Consider the following 19,874-nt stretch of genomic DNA (forward strand, 5'->3'; position numbering starts at 1 on the left):
GCGAGCCCAACGTTGCCCTCTTCGATGGCCGGGTTCTGGGCCGCAGCAGTTCTGCTTCTGTGGGTTGTGCGTGTTTGGCTTTTCTTTCTCCTCTTTCGGGAGGCTGGCTATGCCCGGGGGGTGCTCAGGGCGGCTTCCAGTGGTGCATGGGGATCCAGACCTGCCACATGCCACATTCACTGGGCATTTCCTGGCTCTGTGTATTTCTTACAGAATTATCTTTGAAGAAAAGGCTTTTGGGGAGAAAAAAATAAAACCCACAAAATACCCTCCTTGTCATTGTCATCATCTCTCAAGGTCGCTGATGTATTTATAGGAATGAATCAGGCTTGGAAGGAGAGACCCAGTGGCTGGAGAAGGGGCTGAGTTCCTGGGCAGTGCTCTGAGGGGGTCAGTGTAGAAATACTGATAAGGGGCATGGAGGGGAATTGCATATGTGTGTGTGCATGTGTGTACATGTGTGCACGTGAGTGTGTATGCAAGGGAGTGTGCATGTGTGTGTGCATGCATGTGTGTGTGTGTGTGTGTCTAGTAGAAAGGGCCTGAGCATTGCTTCTGTCCAATCAGTGGGACTCCAGAGAGCAAGACCCCAGGCTGGGCAGGAAGGGCTTTACTCTGGCATCCCCTGTGACTGGGTCCTGGTAGGAGGCGGCCTGTGACCTCAGGGCCAGCTCTGATTGTGCTCTGAGGACCGAGCTACAGGGAGGCAGGAGGAGTGGAGGGCTGAGGTGGGCAGAGGTACCAGGGCCTGGGAACATCTCCGGGGAGAACCCGCAGGAATCTGGGCGGTGTGGGCGAGGGCCAGGGAGGTGCCCAATATCTCACAGGGCGGAAACAGAAACCATTCCTATGCAGTTTCTGGGGAATGTTCCCCACCCCAAGGAAGGCGGGACCCCAGGAGGACCCCAGGGCTGAGGAAGGAAGAGGGGCACTCCCAGGACGGGGGAGGGGCGGGGGGTAGCAGGTATGGGCGGGGGTACTCAGAGGGGGAGGAGTCAGGGCTGAGGGGTCAGGAGGTGAGGCCTGGGCAGGGCTGGGGCGGGGTGCACTGTGGATGCTCTTTGCACCCCTCCTGCTTCTCTTTCCCCATTGCAATGGTTCATTGGTCCCACCCTGGGTCCCGTACAGTGGCTGCTGCCACCTCAAGCCACCTGCTTGCAGAAACGCTCAAGCTCAGAGTTGCAAATGCTCCTGAATTGACCGGGCTTCCGCCTGTCAGATGTGGGTTTTTGTGGGGGCTGGTAGGGGTGACCCTCAAGTGGTGACCAGAGGGCACCACTTCCTTCCCTTCCTGGGGACCCCCAGCCAACCAGAGGAGGGTGCAGGGACCACCAGCTCTAACTGGAGTGGGAACCCAGGTCACACGTGGTGCCGCTGGGGTCTGTGTGGAGTTAGCCGGGCTGTGTGCATTGAAGCCCGCCTCTCACCTGGACCATTTCCTCACTCCCCTAAATTAGAAAAGAAAATGCATCTCTCCTTTGGGTATTGCTGTTCCCTGGGGTTGGTTGGAGGGTACTGGACGCCACCTGTACTTTATTTTTGACTGTTTCTTGAGAGCCTTACCTGGCTGTGCTCAGGGACCCCTCCTGGCTGGGATGGAACCCGGGTCAGCCAGATGCTGTCCTGTCTCTCCGGCCCCTCGACTGCACTTTCTATGTGGGGAGCTGCTGTGTGTTGAACTCTCGGTCGGCCTAGGCACACGGGAGCCACACTGCACACCCCGTGTGCACTCTGCAGAGCACGTTCCCGCTGAGTGTGCTGGCACAGGGGGCTCTGTGGGGGACCCTGAGGTCTGTGAAGCAGGTTAGTGATCTTCATGAGTGAACAGACCCCCCAGCCGACCATCTGGTAAGGCCCCCCACCCAGGTTGGGTCACCAAGGGGGGTGGGGCTCAGTCAGCGCCTCGTGTTCTGCCCGCTGAGTAGCGTACCTGCCAGGTGGGGGGACAAGTCAGGAGGTGAGGTGGGTGAGCCTGTCTGGGTGAGGTGGGAGCTATGGAAGCACAAGAGTGTTTTCTGGAAAAACCAGAGGAAGACAGGGGTCCTGGCAGAGAGCTATGTGCCCAGATGCTGAGTGCAGGAATCTGGGGTTCAGGGAGGGAGGTCAGGGTCAGAGAGAGGAAGTCATCATCAGGGGGTGGCGGGGGGGTACACCCAGTGGCACTCAGCCTTGACTTCTGGCTCTGCACTCAGGGATCACTCCTGGTGGGTTTGGGGGGGGGTATGGGGTGCTGGGTGCCTGTGTGCAAGGAAAGAGCCCTCCCTGTTGTATTATCTGTCCAGCCTGGTGATCTTTCAGGGTCACATTCTGGTACTCGGGGATGCTCTGGAGCATGGGTTCTGCACCCCAGAAACGTAGAGGGAAGATAAGTGAGTCCAACTGCAGGAGCCTGGGAGTCTGCATCTGGAGGGAGGTGACAGGAAAAGGTCCCTGGGACTGTGACCCGGGAGCAGGTCTGGTCTGTCTGTCTGTCTGTCCGGGACGCCTTCAGGGCTCATGGGCCTGAGGGGTATGAATTTTCAGCCTGGGGAGGGAGTGTAGTGGGTGGGGCTGGCCTAGTGAAGTCTCTACTCTTGGACCTGGAGTCTGGTAGTTCCCAGAGAAAGTTCTGGAAGTCCTCAGGGTTCCCTGGGTGAGAGGATGGAGGAAGGGGTGGAGCACTCTGCAGTGTCTGTGGGTGTTTGAGAAAAGGTTTGGCAGAGACTGAAGGCCCCTTAGGTGGGTCCCTGGAGCCCCAGACCCGTCACCCAGGACAGAGAATATGCTTCGTCCCAGGAGTTCCTTTGTGCAGCAAATGTTTGGCTTTTGAGAGTTTCTTTTTTATTGCGGGGGCGGGGGGGGGGAAAGTACAGGTGAACGTGTTTCATTTTGGTGTCAGAGACCAAACCAGGACCACTGAGGAGGACACGGCTGCTCTGTCCCTGAGCGCTGTCTGTGACCTGTGGATTCTGACAAATTTGATAAATGATCTGGAGAGAACAGCGCGGGGTCCCTTCACCCCAGCTCGTGCCATCATCCACTCATGGGCATGAGCGCTGTTTCCTGCATCTTAGCCCTTCTGGATAAGGTGGCAAGGGACACTGGGGTGGCTGGAACTTCGTATACTCAGGATTTCACATTCTTCAGAGAGACACAGAGAGGCGATGCTGGATTGCACACTGACTCTATCTTTTTTTAAAAACGTTGGTGTCATGATTTCCCATACTGTTGACAGTGCATACAATAGCCCAGCCCCACACCCTCTCCCAGTGTGTCCACGTCCCCCCACCATTGTCCAGGGTCCTCCACCCACCACCCTCTCCCCTCTGCTTCCTCCCCTGCTCCTTATGATGGTGAGCTCTGTTCTCTAGGTCAGTTTTCAGGTTCTGCTGCCTTTGGCCACTCTCTGTCCCTTACTGGGTTTATAGCCCTCAGAGGGGGCAGCTCATTCTGAACCTGGCTGACCACACTCTGCACGACACTCTCTAGACCCATCCCCAGAGCAGCCAATGGCATGACTCCACCTTTCCTTAGAGCTGGGCAGTATTCCAGGGTGCATGGGTACCATGGTTTCTTTGTCCACTCACCTGTTCTCAGAAACTTGGTTGTTCCCACATTTTAGCTTTGTGGATATGCTGCAATGAACAGAGGGGCACAAATGTCTTTCCTGAATAGAGCTTCGGGGCCCAGGGGGGTAGAAGTCAAAAAGCAGAATTGCTGGCTTACATGGTGGCTCGCTCTGTTTTTAACTTCTAGAGAAAGCTCCACACTCTTTCAAAAGATGGGTGGCATCAGCGTCAGGCCAGTGGCTAGCACCTGCCTCTGTTGACCTCTCACGTATTTGCATTTCTACCCAAGTCTTACAGCCCAGGAAGCAAGCTGTGAATGAGACACCTGAAACCACAAAATTATCAGTTACAGTTAAGCAGAGCAACATTCACATAGCACAGAAAATGAAGATAATGAAGGATGATATTAAGGCAAAATTATGGATAACAAGAAAAATAATCCCAGAGAAACCTGAACCTGGTGTGCTGTTCTCAGTTTATTAATGTTCAGCCCCATTTTTATTTTTTTTGCATTTTGGGTCACACCCAGCGATGCTCAGGGGTTACTCCTGGCTCTTCACTCAGGAATTACTCCTGGAGGTGCTCGTGGGACTACATGGGATACCAGGGATTGAACCCCGGTTGGCTGCTTACAAGGCCAACGCCCTACCCACTGAACCATCGCTTCGTTCCTCAGTCCCATTTTTAAATAGTCTCAAATAACCACAATTAGCCACTATAAATAGTTTCTTTCTTTTGGGAGGCCACAACTTGTAGAGCTCAGGAGCTACTGCTGACTCAGTGCTTGGGGGTTGCTCCTGGCAGTGCTCAGGGGCCCATCAGTGCCAGAATTGAGCCTGGGCCTCCTGCATACAAAGCATGTGATCAACCTTTCAGGGCTCTCAGTTTCGTTTGTAACTGAGGTTGGCATGGAGAGTGTCCAAGTGTTGAAAATAGGTAAGCAAATCTTCATCATATTTTTCTACTGTGGATAAATTGGGAGGTAGACTGAATTCCCCTCATCCTTAATTTTGTTTCTACAAAAGTTTTGCGACAAACATGGAAATAATAGATTTTGCTTTGATTCAGTTCAGCTCGTCTCCTTGGAGTCGATTTGTTTCATTAAGTCGATTTAATAAATCTGCCGCAGTAGCTATGTCATTTTGGGATCAATCAAGTTGGCTCACAAGGCGGCCTCTTTGTTTCCTAGGAGCTCTGCACTGGGTCAGAGTTTATACAACCATGCAAGCGCCTTTGCCAGTGAAAATCTGAATCAGGCAAGTGATGGAATTCTTTTCTTTTTTCACCACAGCATTGTCCAAACCCAGTGACTCCGATTTCCTTTCTTTTCAGCCACACCAAGCAGTGTTCAGGACGTAAGCCTGACTCTGTGCTCAGGAGTCTGTGCTCTGTGGATGTGGTACCCAGGGTTTGAACCAGGCTGTAGTGCAAACAGACACAGCCACATGCAAGGCAAGCGCCTTCCCTCCTGTACTAGCTCTCTGCTCCCTCAAACGATCCTGACTTCACCGATTGCTTTAACGACATAAAGTAATGACCTCTACAAGCACATGTATTATTTAGATATTTTGGGGCAGCTGACTTCAGACAGTACACACGGAATGTGTTTATAACCACTTTAAAAAAAATATGCGAGGAAGATCCTTAAAGAGAGCTGGAGCTTCATCAATGGCACCTGATAATACATTCCTTCCTTCAAGGGGGATTTCTTTTTCTTTAAAATCTCTTCCAGGAGTGAAAGGAAATGTTCCTGCAGCAGAGGCAGAGGGGAGGAGGGTGGGGGGGTGGGAAGGGGGGAATGGGGGAGGATGGGAGGGATACTGGGAACATTGGTGGTGGAGAATGGGCACTGGTGGAGGGATGAGCGCTCAATCCATTGTATGACTGAAACGTAAGCACGAAAATTTGTAAGTCTGTAACTGTACCCCATGGTGATTCATTAAAAAAAAGAAAGAAAAATAAATAAATAAATAAATGAATAAATGAATAAAATCTCTTCCAGGGTTGGAGAGATAGTACTGGGGCTAAGGCATGTGCTTTACATGTATTCTGCTTTTTCTTTTTCTTTTTTTGCTTTTTGGGTCACACCCCAGCTATGCTTGAGGGTTACTCCTGGCTCTGCACTCAGGAATTACTCCTGGTGGTGCTCAGGGACCACATGAGATACAGGGATTCGAACCCAGGTCAGCCTCATTAAAGGCAAATGCCCTACCCGCTGTGCTATCGCTCCAGCCCCATTACATGTATTCTGGCACTTGTTTGATTCTTGGTACCACATAGGGTCCCCCTATCGACTCCAGGAGTCATCCCTGAGCACAGAGCCAGGAGTAAGTCCTGAGTATAGCCACGTTTGGCCCCAAAACAAAACAGAACAAAACACCTCCCCCCCAAAAAAAAAACACGCAAAAAAGCTCTTCCAATGCATGAAATGTTTACTCTCCTTTAGTATAAGTTTACAAATTTTTTAGCAAATAATAATCTCTAGCAGTTTCTTCTTTCATGAAGTGCATGTATGTGAACAGTCAGGCTATTTCCTAACATAGCTGACTCATCGGGCTCTGTGTCAAACTGTGGTATTTATAAATACTCACTAATGAGTCTTCAGTTTCTTGAGCCACCTCATCAGTTCTTCTTGCCCAAGGAAAATTTTCTGGGTACCATCAGATTCTGGCATATTACCTCATTCAGCTGGCAGCATCCATTCTCCACCAATAGTATGTGGGTCTCCCGATTTAGCAATCCTTAACAAAATATTGCGAGCATCTTCTTGTTTGGATGCTTTTAAAAAGAGTTTTTGCTGATGTCAGCTGTCTCAGACATTGTTTTTAAAAGTGATTTATATCCTCTTTAGGATATAAATCTTTATCTTTCTTGGTACGAAGGGTGTTGAGGGTAGGGGCCATCTAGGTGACTGTATTCAAGGGCTGCTCATGACGGTGCTCAGGAACCATATGTGGTGGTGGGGACTGAGCCTTGCAAAACTGGGCGAGGGATGGAGTCCTTGCACAGGGACTGATCTCAACCTCCTCTTCCATCCATGGTTTCTTTTGAGTGTGTGCATTAAGCAGCCTCAATGACTATTTGAAGTTAGAGGGAACATCGCCTATAAGACTATTTTCACTCCCAATATCAGCTACACACTCAGTGGTCTCTAAGATGTCATGGGCCTCGCCAAGAGGTGCACAACTGGCTGTGCTCAGGGCTTACTCCTGGCTTTGCGCTCAGGGATCTGTCCTGGTGGGCTCGGGGGGCCTTATGAGGTGCCCGGGCTAGGACGTGGGTCAATCTGTGCAAGGCAGGTGCCCTGCCCGCTGGACCATCTCTCTGGCCCCTGGAGCTTGCACTTTGAACCAGGGGCTCTGGAGGTGCTCCGTGCCTGGTCGCTAACTGCTCCCTTTAGACCCATTCTCAAAGCTGCTCTGGTTTTACAGTGTGACACGTCTGGCTCCTGCACCGTTTCTCTTGTAGGAAACACCAGGTAATGAAATTGTTCGAGAACTCCTGTCGATGGCGGGGGACCATGAGAGGGCCTGGAGAAACCGCGGAGGCACAGCGGCAGATCTATCTGTGTCTGTGCCTTTGCACACGTGTGGGCACGAGTGTGTGTGTGTGTGTGCATACATGCATGTGTGGGTGTGCTGGTGGGCATGTGTGTAGGTGTGTGCACGTGTGCCAATGATTGCCTGTAAGCGTGAATGTGTGTGGATGTACAAGTGAGTCAGTTTGCATGTGTGCGTGCACATATGCTGGTTTTTCCATTTGTGTGTACATGCATGTATGTGTATGAACTAGGGCTGTAAGGGGAAGAACAGAGCCAAGAGGGGTGATATCAGGGAGGATGCTGCCTCTGCTGGACCAGAGACACACCAGGGGCAGAGAGAGGACCCGGGGATGCCTAGATACTGCCCCTGGGTGAGTGAGATGCAGCCCCGAGAGTGCGGGAGCCTGGCAGGGACGTGTGGGGGAGGCGCTGGGCGGGCACAGGCAGTGAGCCGGGGAGGGTGTGCTCCTGGAACTCCTGTGACTGGGAAAGTGCCCCACTGCTGTGGATTCAGTGGATTCAGGGAGATGCACGCTCTGAGCACATGGCTGGGGAGCTGTGGCCTGCCACGGTGGGTGGCAGAGCTCCTACTGACAGTTGGTGACAAACTCCTGACTCATCCCAGGCACAGTCGGGCTCTGGTTACACCTGCAAATCCCCACATGCTCCATTTCCTGGGGCGCAGCAGCTCCCCCTTCCCTCTGTCACCACCCGGGCCACAGGCTCTGCAGGGCCTGGTTTGGGAGGGTCGGTGGTTTGAGTCCCACCCTGAGCATCACCTCATGGGATGGAGGGTGGGACCAGCCTGGCTTGGAGGCATAAAAGGGCAGCGCTGGCCTGCGCTCAGCTCTCCGGCTCCCTCCTGGTGCCTCCCTGTCAGACCCTGGTGAGTCCCGGCTGCCTCTCACCTGCCTTCTGCTCCTGCTCTCTCCAGGGCCTGCAGACTTCGCCCCTCCCCCACCCCAAGCCAGGCACTGCGGAGGGCCTCTGCCCCCCACCCCCCTCCATCCTAGGCTCTTCTTGTCACCTGTCCCCTGGGGTCTGGGCTCAAGCGTTTCTCAGGATAAGCCAAGAAGCACCTGGTGGGCAGCTCCCGGCCAGTTGCTGTGTTGGCCCTAGCCCCGGGCCTCCTCGCTGAGTGCTGGCCTCATTCTGACTGGGATGGGGACCCCACAGTTCAGCCTGAGCCCAGGAGCAGATGTCCTTTTCCCTCTGGGCTCCACCCTCACTCAGCCTGTGAGCTTGATGCCAGTCAGCCTGACTCCAGCAGGATTCCCCTGGGGACTCTTGCTGAGCCATAGAACTTTCCAGAGGGGGTCCTGGAGCAAGGGAAGGTCATGAACTTTCCAGGGTTCCTGGGCTCTTTGGGGCCTTCTGGAAGCATCACAGGCAACCCCAGGTGGGACACTGTGGAGGGCTCTGGGATCAGTAGGGGGGCGGGAGAAAGCACCCTGGAAGGGGCAAATGGTTTGCAGCTCTGTGCTGAGGGGCCTTGGTTGTGCCTGTGAGAACAGAAAGTGCTGGAAACAACGGGCTTATCTTACCTTTCCTGTTGGCTGCCTTTCCATGCCCCCACCCCCCACCTCCCGGTTTTAGTGCTGACAGATCTACAGGCTGACTCCCACCTTTTCCAGAACCTTGAATTAGAATCTCTAAACTGCTGGTGCCCATTTCTGCTTCTTGCACTCACCACGGCTACCTGCTATCCCACGTCCCCAGAGCTCAGCCTTCCCTACCACCCTGCCGAGACTCCCCTGGATGAGGAAGCACCCACCCTTCTGCTCCTTCCCTGCTGGGCCTGCCTCCCTAGCCCCGTCTTCCCCAGCCCGAGGTGAGGACCCGAGTATGTCTCTCCTGCAGCTCACTGGGAAGCGAAGATGAGTACCAGCAAGGCTGAGAAGATGCTGATGGAGCTGCTCGAGCTGTTCCACCGATACGCTGGTGATGCAGACAAGCTGGACCAGCCCAAGCTGGAGAAGGTCATGAAGGAGAACTTCCCCACCTTCCTCTCGGCCTGTGTGAGTGGGCGGCTGACGCAGTTGGGTGGTCCAGTGTCTTAGCCCCCCAGCCTCTGCAGAACCCAACTCTAGACCCAGGGACTTCTGGCTCAGACCTAGTTGGGGGCACATTTCCTTGCTGAGTTATGGGCATGGAAACCATCACCTGCTCCCAAGCCTAGGAATCCTGGGATGCCAGGTGGAGACAGAGCAGGCACTGTGCCCGGGCCGGGCCTGCAGGGAGAGACCTGGGGGCGTTGGCCAGGCTGGAGGGGTCAACACTGACGCTGCAGAGTGGGTCACTGCAGTGAGGGGGGCCGGGCAGGAGGGTCTAGGGCCTAAACCAAACACTGAGGTTTAGACTCGGTTCTCTGTCTTCCACTGCTGTTTCTGGTAGGTTCTCTGTCTGTATCCCGAGGAGGAGAAGTAATGTGGCAAAATGCCAAGGGGAAGGAAGCCCCTTAAATTCGAGAGAGTCTCTGCATCTTCCTCACTGTCCTGTTGAGCTTCCTTCACCAGGGAGCCACTGGCCTGCGCTGAGCTCATGCCACAAACATTACCCAGGGTCCCCTTCAAAGACAGATGGTTCACAACTGTGACTTCTAATTTTTTTTAAAAAGTGTTGGGGCTGCAGCTGGGGGTTCAGAAGCTAGTCTCGGTGGTGCTAGGCCCCCTGTGGGGTGGAGCTCAAGCCTGGGCCTCGGGCCTCTCCCACTGTCTCGAAGCCCTGAGACTCTCTGGTGGGGTTGTGGCAAGTAAAGGCAGTGCTAGGATGGCCGTGGAAAGGATGTCAGGCCAGGAAAATGAGTGTTGGGCTTCCGAGGGGTCACAGGCAGAACTTACCAGAATTTTGGGAGTCCTGAGTACATTCTCAGTCAAACCCAAGAGTCGCGATCTCAAAGTCAGAGACGGAGTTTCCTGCCGCCCCCGCTGTTGTCCTGTGTGCATTTCTCCTGCCCTGTCCCCGTTCCTCCCAACCGTCAGTGTGGCCGAGCCGCCTATTCACCATGCAGCTGCTCTCTGAGGGCTGAGATCCAAGCACAAGGTGGCCTGAGGCCTGATCAGAGACCCAGGTGCTGTGCTTCACCACCGAACCACGCGCCACCAAAGGTAGCCGGATTCACTTTTGCTTGCTACCTTCTCCCTGCAGGAGAAAAAGAACCCCGAGTTCCTGAAGGAGCTCTTCAAGAAGGAAGACAAGAACAAGGACGACAATATCGGCTTCCCTGAGTTCCTGTCCTGCCTGTCTGCAGTGGCCATTGACCTCCACAATCAGTCACATGGCCAGAAGCCCTGCTCCGAGGCGCAGAGCTGAGCTGAGCTCTCCCGTCTCTAATAAAGAGGGGCTCTGTGGCACAGTTTCTCGCGTGCTTTTTCTTCCTCGGGGGATGTGCTCATGGCTTCTGCCCGGCAGAGCCGATTCTGGGTTTTCTTGCTGAATGTTGTGGTGCTTGTTTTCATACCAGATTAGAAATCTGGACACACACACACACACACACACACACACACACACACACACACACACGGTATCAGGAAGCCTGTCTCCAACACTTTAATCTCCTGAAAAATGTACAAAATTTGCTTCAAAGCGAGATTCCCTTTCTGCTCTCATTGCCTTTACATGCTATTGTTTATTTTGGGGCCACACCTGGTGCTCAGGGCTGACTCCCAGCTCTGTGCTCAGGGATCACTCCTGGCAGGGCACAGAGGACCCTCTGGGGCGTCAGGGGTTGGGCCCTTCTGTTATGTGCAAGGCAGGCACCTTACCACCACCTCCCATCCTATCTTTCTGGCTTCAACAGTATCTTTGAAGCCTTCTGCTACCCTTGCAGGGCACTGGGCCACCCCAGGAATCTGACATGGGTCTCCTGGGAGGCCAGACGCAGTCTAAGCATCACACAGTTTTGGGGCGGAGCAAGGCTGGCCGGTGCTCTGAGCCCACCCTTCCCTGGCAGGGCCGAGCCTGGACATGGCCCTCCTCCCCCTGTGCCCATGGGGCCTCTTACAGTGCAGTGACAGTGTCCCAGTATAATCCTTGGGGGGAGGGAGGAGGTAGAGGCTGCACATTTAGGGCCACCCCCAAAAGCGTCTGGTTTTGGGGTGTTTTTCTAATGAGGGCTGAGAGATCCCATTCTTCCCTCAGATGCCCATCAGTGCCCTATGGTGGCCTGTTTCATTGCTGCCCCCTCGGGCAACTGTGGTGGGATCCTTCCAGAGGAGAAACAGGGCCTGACCGACCCTCCTCCAGCTCCAACAACTCCTGGACTGCCCTGCAGGCGTAGCCCGGTCAGGGGCAGGGACAGGCCACTGCACTGGGCTTGGGTTTCATTGCACTCTGGGGTCTTACGCTCCCCACGTCTGCCAGAGGCCAGCTTTCTTGGGAGGCTGGGTGGGCCTCCAGGAGGTATGGCCTCAGCCCCTCTGAGGAGAACTCACTGCAGAGCCAGCACCCCAGGCCCACCCAGGTCAGGGCACCCAGCACCCCAGGGCCAGCCTGCAACGGGCCGGGCCACACAGCCACCTGTCCTGGATGCAGCTGGGGCACACAGTACCCACAGTGCCACACGCTGTGAAGGCGTGACCAGCCAGCCCAGATCCACACACTGCCCACACGGCACCTGGAACTGGGGTCTACGGGCAAGCACCTAGGGCCCACAGCTGACCACCTGGGGTCTGCAGGCAGCAACGGGGGTCCTTGTACAGCCACTTGGGGTCCGCGGGCAGCCACCTGACATGCAGCTTCTGGTGCTGTGGCTTTTGGCTGGGGACCAGTGCCTTGTTCCAGACACTGCCACCTCCTTTGGGTGTTCTCCCTGGAGACCTGCTGCACAGGCTGTTCCACAGGTGCTGAACCACCGGCCTGCATACCAGGCGGGGAGCCACGGCCTTGATCCATAGCCCAGTGTTCCGTTGGGGCGTCAACGGTGCTCATAAAGACAAGCCAAACCGCGCACCTTCACCCACTGGCTGCTCTGGGCAGTCTCGCTGTCAAACTGAGTTGGGTCTGCAGAGCTGGCAGGTTGCCATGGCCGGCCGGGCAGGCTGCATGGCAGAAGCTGACTGGATATCAAGCTCTGCCTGAACCTGTGCTTGCCCTCCCCATAAGAGCTGGCACAGTAATATTCCAGTGTGTCTCTCCACCGCAGTTTCTCCGTCCAGTCAGCTGCTTGGGACACCTGGATTCTAGATCTACAGCACCAGGCCCCACCTGGTCTTCTCAGACCCTTGGTGCCTGCCTGGACAGGAGGACCAGTTGTTGAGAGCGACACCTGGTGGCAGTAGAAGCCACTGCAGCAGACTCATCACGAATTAGACCTGAAGTTCTCAGGATTTTAGACAAATTTAAGGACAGGTCAAGACCTTAAGAGAACATGAAATTTCTGTCAGAGCCTCAAAAACTACATTATTTATTGGTTTGGGGGTCATACCCAGCGGTCCCAGGGCTTACACCTGGCTCTGTACTCAGCGATCTCTCCTGGAGGGCCTCCAGGAGACCTGAACCAGGATCAGCCACATGCCAGGTAAGTGCCTTTTCCTTAGAAAGTATTTAAGACTTAGGAAAGAGAGAGGCTTCTCTAAGTGTACCTCAGTTCAAATGTTATCTTTGACACTATGTCAATAACTTGCATATTCTGAAAAAGAATGAAAATGCTAAGCTTAAAACTAAAAGCACAGGGCTGGAGAGAGTACAGTGGGTAGGTCTGTTGCCTTGCACGCAGCCAACTTGGGTCCAAATCCCTGCATAACACATAGTCCCTGAACGCCACCAGGAGGGATTCCTGAATGCAGAGTCAGGTGGAAGGCCTGAGCAATACCCAGTGTGGCTCCCAAACCAGACCAAAACAAAACAAGACAAAAAAAAACCTCACAAAAAACCTGAAGACACAAACATAGGGAGTGAACAAATGCACATATATAATGAATTTAATCATATTTCAAATAGTAATATAACCACATAGGATATTAAATGTTAGTGAATTCTGAAGTCAGTGTCTGTCTGTAATGCAGAGTGGAACTGATCCTAAGGACATATTTAAAAGCATTTTTGGGGGGCTGGAGCGATAGCACAGCGGGTAAGGCATTTGCCTTGCACTTGGCCGACCCGGGTTCGATCCCCGGCATCCCATATGGTCCCCCAAGCACCACCAGGAGTAATTCCTGAGTGCAAAGCCAGGAGTAACCCCTGAGCATCGCTGGGTGTGACCCAAAAAGAAAAAAAAAAAGCATTTTTTTGGGCTGGAGCGATAGCACAGTGGATAGGGCATTTGCCTTGCACATGGAAATGTTCAATTCCCAGCTTCTCATATGGTCCCCTGAGCACTGCCAGGAGTAATTCCTGAGTGCAGAGCCAGGAGTAAACCCTGAGCATCCCTGGGTGTGACCCCCCCAAAAAAATACAGCTTAGGCAACATGGCTACAATAGTGTTAAAGTTTATGGTGTTGCTGGGCAGTCAATGAACTTCACAGTCATGAAAGTGCCCACAAGCCTCCAACACTGCCCCAAGTCACCTCTGTTTCCTAAGGACATCTTGAACTTTACTTAATAGGTTCATTGTTGGTTGTGCAATTAGTATAGAAGTTCTGAGACTGTTCTGTGCATATAAGGTAAGACAGAACCACCTAGCAAATATGTTGGTATCAGAAATCAAGGTTATCAGTTGGGAAGGAGGACACAGATATTAATGGGGAAAGTTGGAGAATGCTGCAGTGCTGGAATAGAATGGAGAGAGCAGAATCAACCCGTGGAACCTTCTGAGAGGTTCCAGAAGCAACAGTGTTAACACATCTGTTAACACATCTACAATGTAGTGTCCTGTATCCTCTTTCACTGAGACTTTTGATGTTTCTTTCAAATGTCTCAAATTCAAGTCTGTAAGTTACAGAAAGTGTATCACATAAGGGATAAACAAATAACACTGTGATTGAAATTGGACAAAAAAACCCAGTTTTTTTCTTTTGCGGGACATGTCTGGCAATGCTCAGGGGTCACTCCTGGATCTGCACTCAGGAATCACTCCTCAGGCTCAGGGGACCATACGGGATGCTGAGGACCAAACCTGGGTTAGTCACATGCAAGGCAAGTGCCCTATCCACTGTACTATCTCTCTGGCTTGCAACCATTTTTTTTTCTTTTGGGTCACAGCTGGTGGTTCTCAGGATTTACTCCTGATTCTGTGCACAGGAATCACCCCTGGTGGAGCTCAGTGGGCCATATGGGGTGTCAGGGATTGAGTCTGTCTGCTGTGTGCACAGCAAGCACCCTACCTGCTGTACTATCTCTTTGGTCCTTGGATAACAATCTTAACCTTAAAAAAAATTAACCTTATTAAGAATGCAATTCTCAGTCAGAGAGATATACAACAGGTAAGGTGCAGGCCCTGTATGCAGCTGACTCACATTCCATTTCTGCCACCAAGTATGGTCCCCAAAGCCCTGTCAGGAGTGACCCCTGAGCAGAGCCAGGAGCAGCCAGTACTACTGGGTGTGGCGCCAATCACCCTAAAAAAAGTAATTTTCTATAGAAATAAACACAAAACAAATTAAAAAAATTTCATCTGTAATTACCCTGACTTGCACCAATCCAGTAATTTGTGTCATCCTTATTTATAAGAATGTTTGATAGCACTCATGCTTGGCGGGGGTGAGGACATATAAAAATGGCATTAAATCATTAATTCTCTTTAACACACACAACTGCCTCATTAGCAGTGACTGCATGTAAATAACACAGCATATTATTGGCCAATCAATTCAGCTCAACAGCTGTGAAGTCGAATGTGCTTTTGGAACCTCGACAGTGACCTGCAGTGTCTACAGCATGATCAGTTGAATTGGGTGAGAATCTGGTTTTCTTAGTACTGCAACCCACAAACCGAGAAGCACTGTTTATTTGGCAAATTCCCAATGAACACAGTTCCTGTCCTGTTACATATTTATGCTTGACTTTGAACTAGAAGCAGTAAAAATTCCTGAAAATGGGGTTGGAGTGATAGCACAGCGGGTAGGGCGTTTGCCTTGCACACAGCCGACCCGGGTTCGATTCCTAGCATTCGAATTCCCATATGGTCCCCCGAGCACTGCCAGGAGTAATTCCTGAGTGCATGAGCCAGGAGTAACCCCTGTGCATCGCCGGGTGTGACCCAAAAAAAAGCAAAAAAGAAAAAAAAAGAAATTCCTGAAAATGTGACCAAAAGGTAGAAGCTAAGAGTTAATAAATGGATATGCTTTTAAATTTCTTTCTGAATGTATGTTCTAGTTGGTCATAAAGGACAAGGGCCCTAGTACTGTGCTGGTCATGCGTTCATGGGGATTTGCAAATTTCCTCTTTCCTCTTTCAAGCCCTTCAAAGCCTGCACATGGGTGGGTGGTGTTCAATCCCAGGGCTCCCAAAATAAAATAAATGGAGATGATAAAATACAGCCCAGCTCCTGGGCTCTGAGGGGTCTCAGCGCTGCCTGGAGGTCCGGAAGTTGCTGCTATCTGAAGCTCATGCCTTTGCTCCAGACAATCAGAAGGAGGCAAAAGGCAGCATCTTCCTGAGATTTGTAATTCCACTCTTCCTGTGGTGACGCCTGTCATCTGAGAAAACAACAGCTTTATGGACTTTGCCCTTATATTCACACCACCAAAGTAAACATGAACCTGAGGGTGTTCCTAAAAGGCAGGTCCGTTTTCAGTGAAAACCAACTCAAGGCACAAGGAACAAAGCAACTTTCCAGGGTAGAACTTGAACCCAACATTACTGACTCCTATTTATCTATAGAAAATGGTGAATTGACCGTTCTATTCACTCATCTGTTCCCACAAAGGGGACCATCTCAGCTGGTCTACAAATTGAGTTCTCAGATCTCAGTTCAGGCATTTACTGAGAACCTATGGGTAAGATATTGTTCTTGTTTCACTGGGGACAGAGGTGACCTTAAGAGAAGACCTGACTCAGAGGACCTTTGCAGTGTTTTCCACTGAGCCTATCTGTATTTCTGTGTTTGAGCACAGCAAGATCTGTGACAGATTTATTTGCACAAGAAAAATGGTGATACCTCAAGTTAGTGTTTCTCACATGATTCACTCCCCTAATTCCACACAGGTCGTAAGCTTCTGAGGTTGAGAATATAGAACAGTCATATTCTGCACCCCACCACACTTACTTTTCCTCTTCCTGAGCATACAGCCTTCACAATATACATTAATCTTTGTTCTCAGTAACAGATTTCCCCCCACCCACTTAAGTAGAATGCAATTCTATTATAACTGAATTTGTTAAATTTTGGATCACATTTGGTGGTACTGAGGGCTAACTCCTGGCTCTGTGCTCAGGGATTACTCCTGGCAGTGCTTGGGGAACCATATACAGTGCCAAGGATTGAACTTCAGTTGGCTACATGTAAAGCAAGCACCTTAACCTGTCATATCTCTCTGGTCCCTAGAGAATACATCCTGTTCATTTTTTGGATTTTGGGCTACACCCAGCCATGCTCAGGGGACCATATGTGGTGCTGGGGATCAGAACTAGGTCAGCTCCAAGCAAAGCCCTTACCCGTTGTACTATCTCAGGTTTCTACTTAACATGTTAACTTTTTAATTTAGCTTTTTGAACATGTTAAATAATTTTTTCAAGCTTTGTCTATTTCTATTCTTAGTGTCAGTTTATTTCAATAGATTTCCCCCTTATCATTGTGGTTCAATCTTCTAATTTCTTTAAAAAACTAGGGACTGGAGATATACACAGTAGATAAGGCACTTGCTTTGCACACTGATGACCTGGACTGATATCCCTGGCACTGAGTATGGTCCAGAGTGCTGCCAGGAATGATCTTTGAGAGCCAAGAGCAAGCCTGAGCACTGCCAGGTGTGGCTCCAAATCAAAGTTGGATGCCAAACCCCGTGCATTTTGCTTGGTGGTGGTTATTTTTATTTTCTTGGAAATATCATTAAGCTTTGTGTGGGATACAGTTAATTCCTGAAACAAATGTTTAATCCTATAACTCTTGCACCTGAAATGCTAAGTGAGACCATAATACTGTTGCATGATTCCTATTGCTACTGAGATGTAATAGCTCAAAGCAAAACTTACATTTATAACATTCATAATTATAAAATTAATACATTATAAATTACAAACATGTGTTTCAGTCCTGTATTTTGGTGTTTGTGTGCCACACCTGGTGGTGCTCAGGTCTTACTACTGGTTCTGCATCCAGGCATCATTCCTGGTGGGCCTGTGGGACCAAATATGGTGCCGGGGAGCAAACCTAGGTTGGCCGGCTGCAGCCAAAGTAGGTCTGGATGTCTGTGCAAATGCACTTTCTTATGTTTTCCCACCCACTTTCTTTGACCCTCTCTGCTTCCATCTTTACCACTTTTTTTTTTTCCTTTTTGGGTCACACTCGTCAATGCACAGGGGGTTACTCCTGGCTCTGCACTCAGGAATTACTCCTGGTGGTGCTCAGAGGACCATATGGGATGCTGGAAATCGAACCCGTGTTGGCTGCGTGCCAGGCAAACGCCCTACCCGCTGTGCTATCACTCCAGCCCCTCTGTTTCCATCTTTAAAGCCAGCAGTGCAGGTCAAGTTTTTTTCTTTTTAGAAATTAAAAATTTCATTTTTAATAACATTTTCAAGGCATGCATAGAAGTGGACGACGAATAGAACTGTGTTCAAGCCCTCCCACCGCTGCCGAGATGTGACCCCGGGGGCCACACGCGAGTGCGGCTCCTCCACAGCTGCACGAGCGTGAATCCAGACCCGGCTGAACCAACTCCAACATGGACTGATCCTTGCAGATTGTCTCCAGCCAAAGAACTAAGCCGCGACCCCATGCCCGCCTAGGAGGGGAAAGGTATTTCTCTCTCTCGCCTGTCCCTTCCCGGGGATGAAGGGCGTGGGGACTGCCATATTATGACAACCACAGATGGGATTTTATGACAAAAACTGCAGCAAAAGGGCGCGAGGGTGCTCTTGGGAAGGTGGGAGGCACCGGCCCCTTCCACCGCTGCCGAGATGTGACCCCGGGGGCTGCACGCGCGTGTGTCTCCTCCACAGCTGCACGAGCGTGAATCCAGACCCAGCTGAACCAACTCCAACATGGACTGCTCCTTGCAGATTGTCTCCAGCCAAAGAACTAAGCCGCAACCCCATGCCCGCCTAGGAGGGGAAAGGTATCTCTCTCTCTCTCTCGCCTGTCCCTTTCCGGGGATGAAGGGCGTGGGGACCGCCATATTATGACGACCACAGATGGGGTTTACCAGCTTGCAATGATTCGGAAGAAATCTCCCTGGACTTAGTTGTTAAAGTACCGAAATATAAAACCGCGTGGCCGCTACTGCGGCTACTGCGGCCGCGTGACCTCATTTCTCTTCACAACAGGTCTGACTCTAGTGGGGTGCTCCTAATAATAATGGTGAGGTTTGTGTTGAAATATTGAATGTAACCAAAGTAAATAGAAAGTAAAGTGAAATTTATCAGTTACAAGGCGGGGGGGGGGGACGGCGCGGGGGGGGGGGCGGGATGGGAGGTGTACTGTGTTTTTTTTTTTTTTTGTCTTCGGTGGTGGGATATGGGCACTGGTGAAGGGATGGTTGTTTCAGCATTTTATGACTAAGACTTAAGCCTGAAAGCATTGTAATTTTCCACGTGGTGATTCAATAAAATAAAATTTAAAAAAAATTAAAAAAAAAGTTCAAAAAGAAAAAGAATAGAACTGTGTTCAAGAGTCCCCAACCACAGTCTGTACCTGACATTGCTTTCCTGTGGCCCTCAGGAAGGAACATTTCATCATAACTGGCCCTAAACTGAGTTGTGGAATTCCTCACCCCGTGCATTAGAAGATTATACAGGGGTGTATGGTCCAACATTGCCCCAATCTGTACAAACAGTCCCAGTAGGTTTGATGCTTCATTCACTGCAACAGGGGCATCAGCGTAACGTGCAGGACCTTAACACTCGGTGAAATCTCAAATTTGCAGCGAAGTTGAGCTCCCAGCACTACCTTGAAATATTCTCTAATTCCTGACACAGCTTCACTGACAACATACTCTGTAGGGTCTGTTGTTTCCTAGAGAGTTCCTGATAATTTGCATAATCCTCTAAAATAGAATCCACATCCTTCTTGACAGGCCAAGTTTTTACATTTCTCTGACCTCCCTCTTTTGTAAGAAGGGAACCACTTTAAAACTTCAGAGTTAACCCAAACTCAGGACTAACAAGCAATCTTAATTTCATTGGCAAACTTAGTTTCCCTTTGGTATGTATCCTAATGTATTTTTTAAAATTGAGAATTTGGACACAAATCTGTGGAGCATCATTTTTTTAAAAACTTTTAGAAGTATCTACATCTTGAGTCCATTCTCTTCTACCAACATAAGATTCTTTTTCTGAATACTAGTATTCCATGGAACATGAGATTTACTGATTGGCTGCAACAGACACCGTTCTTGCCTTTCTGAACTAATCCAATAGTCAGGGCTTGAAGATCCACCATGCACATCCTAGTCTGTGATCTGGACATCATCTTCATGCAGCAATGCTTGTGGCTCCTTCAGGCTCCTCACCTGATTCCTCCAGGGTCTCCGTGTTCCCACCCAGGTTCCCCGTTCCCCAGAGACTGGAGTCCTCACCTGAGTTCCTCGCAACCATCACCGGGAGGGTTTCAGTGGCTGTTACTGAAGTGAATTCAGCAGGAACTGAGAAGTTGTAATAACCCACTTTGGATTAAAAAAATAATTCCTACATGTGGACCTCTGCTTACGGCCCTGAGCTTCAATCTATGCATCACTTGACCTCCAATA

General features: G+C 50.9%; 1 protein-coding gene across 1 annotated transcript; it reads left to right on the top strand.

The window, feature by feature from the left end:
- Nucleotides 1–8,966: 8,966 nt before the first annotated feature.
- S100A7 (S100 calcium binding protein A7) lies at nt 8,967–10,401 on the top strand. Its single transcript, XM_004619173.2, has 2 exons — nt 8,967–9,107; nt 10,237–10,401. The coding sequence occupies exons 1-2, from the start codon at nt 8,967–8,969 to the stop codon at nt 10,399–10,401; spliced, it is 306 nt and encodes a 101-aa protein (XP_004619230.2).
- The last annotated feature ends 9,473 nt before the right edge of the window (nt 10,402–19,874 follow it).

This window comes from Sorex araneus, chromosome 5, assembly GCF_027595985.1.
Source record: "Sorex araneus isolate mSorAra2 chromosome 5, mSorAra2.pri, whole genome shotgun sequence".
Taxonomy (NCBI): domain Eukaryota; kingdom Metazoa; phylum Chordata; class Mammalia; order Eulipotyphla; family Soricidae; genus Sorex; species Sorex araneus.

Bases quoted from the DNA above. Each gene is read 5' to 3' on its own strand.
- S100A7 (XM_004619173.2), top strand. From the start codon at position 8,967: ATGAGTACCAGCAAGGCTGAGAAGATGCTGATGGAGCTGCTCGAGCTG. The intron at 9,108-10,236 runs GTGAGTGGGCGG...TTCTCCCTGCAG, and splicing joins CCACCTTCCTCTCGGCCTGT to GAGAAAAAGAACCCCGAGTT.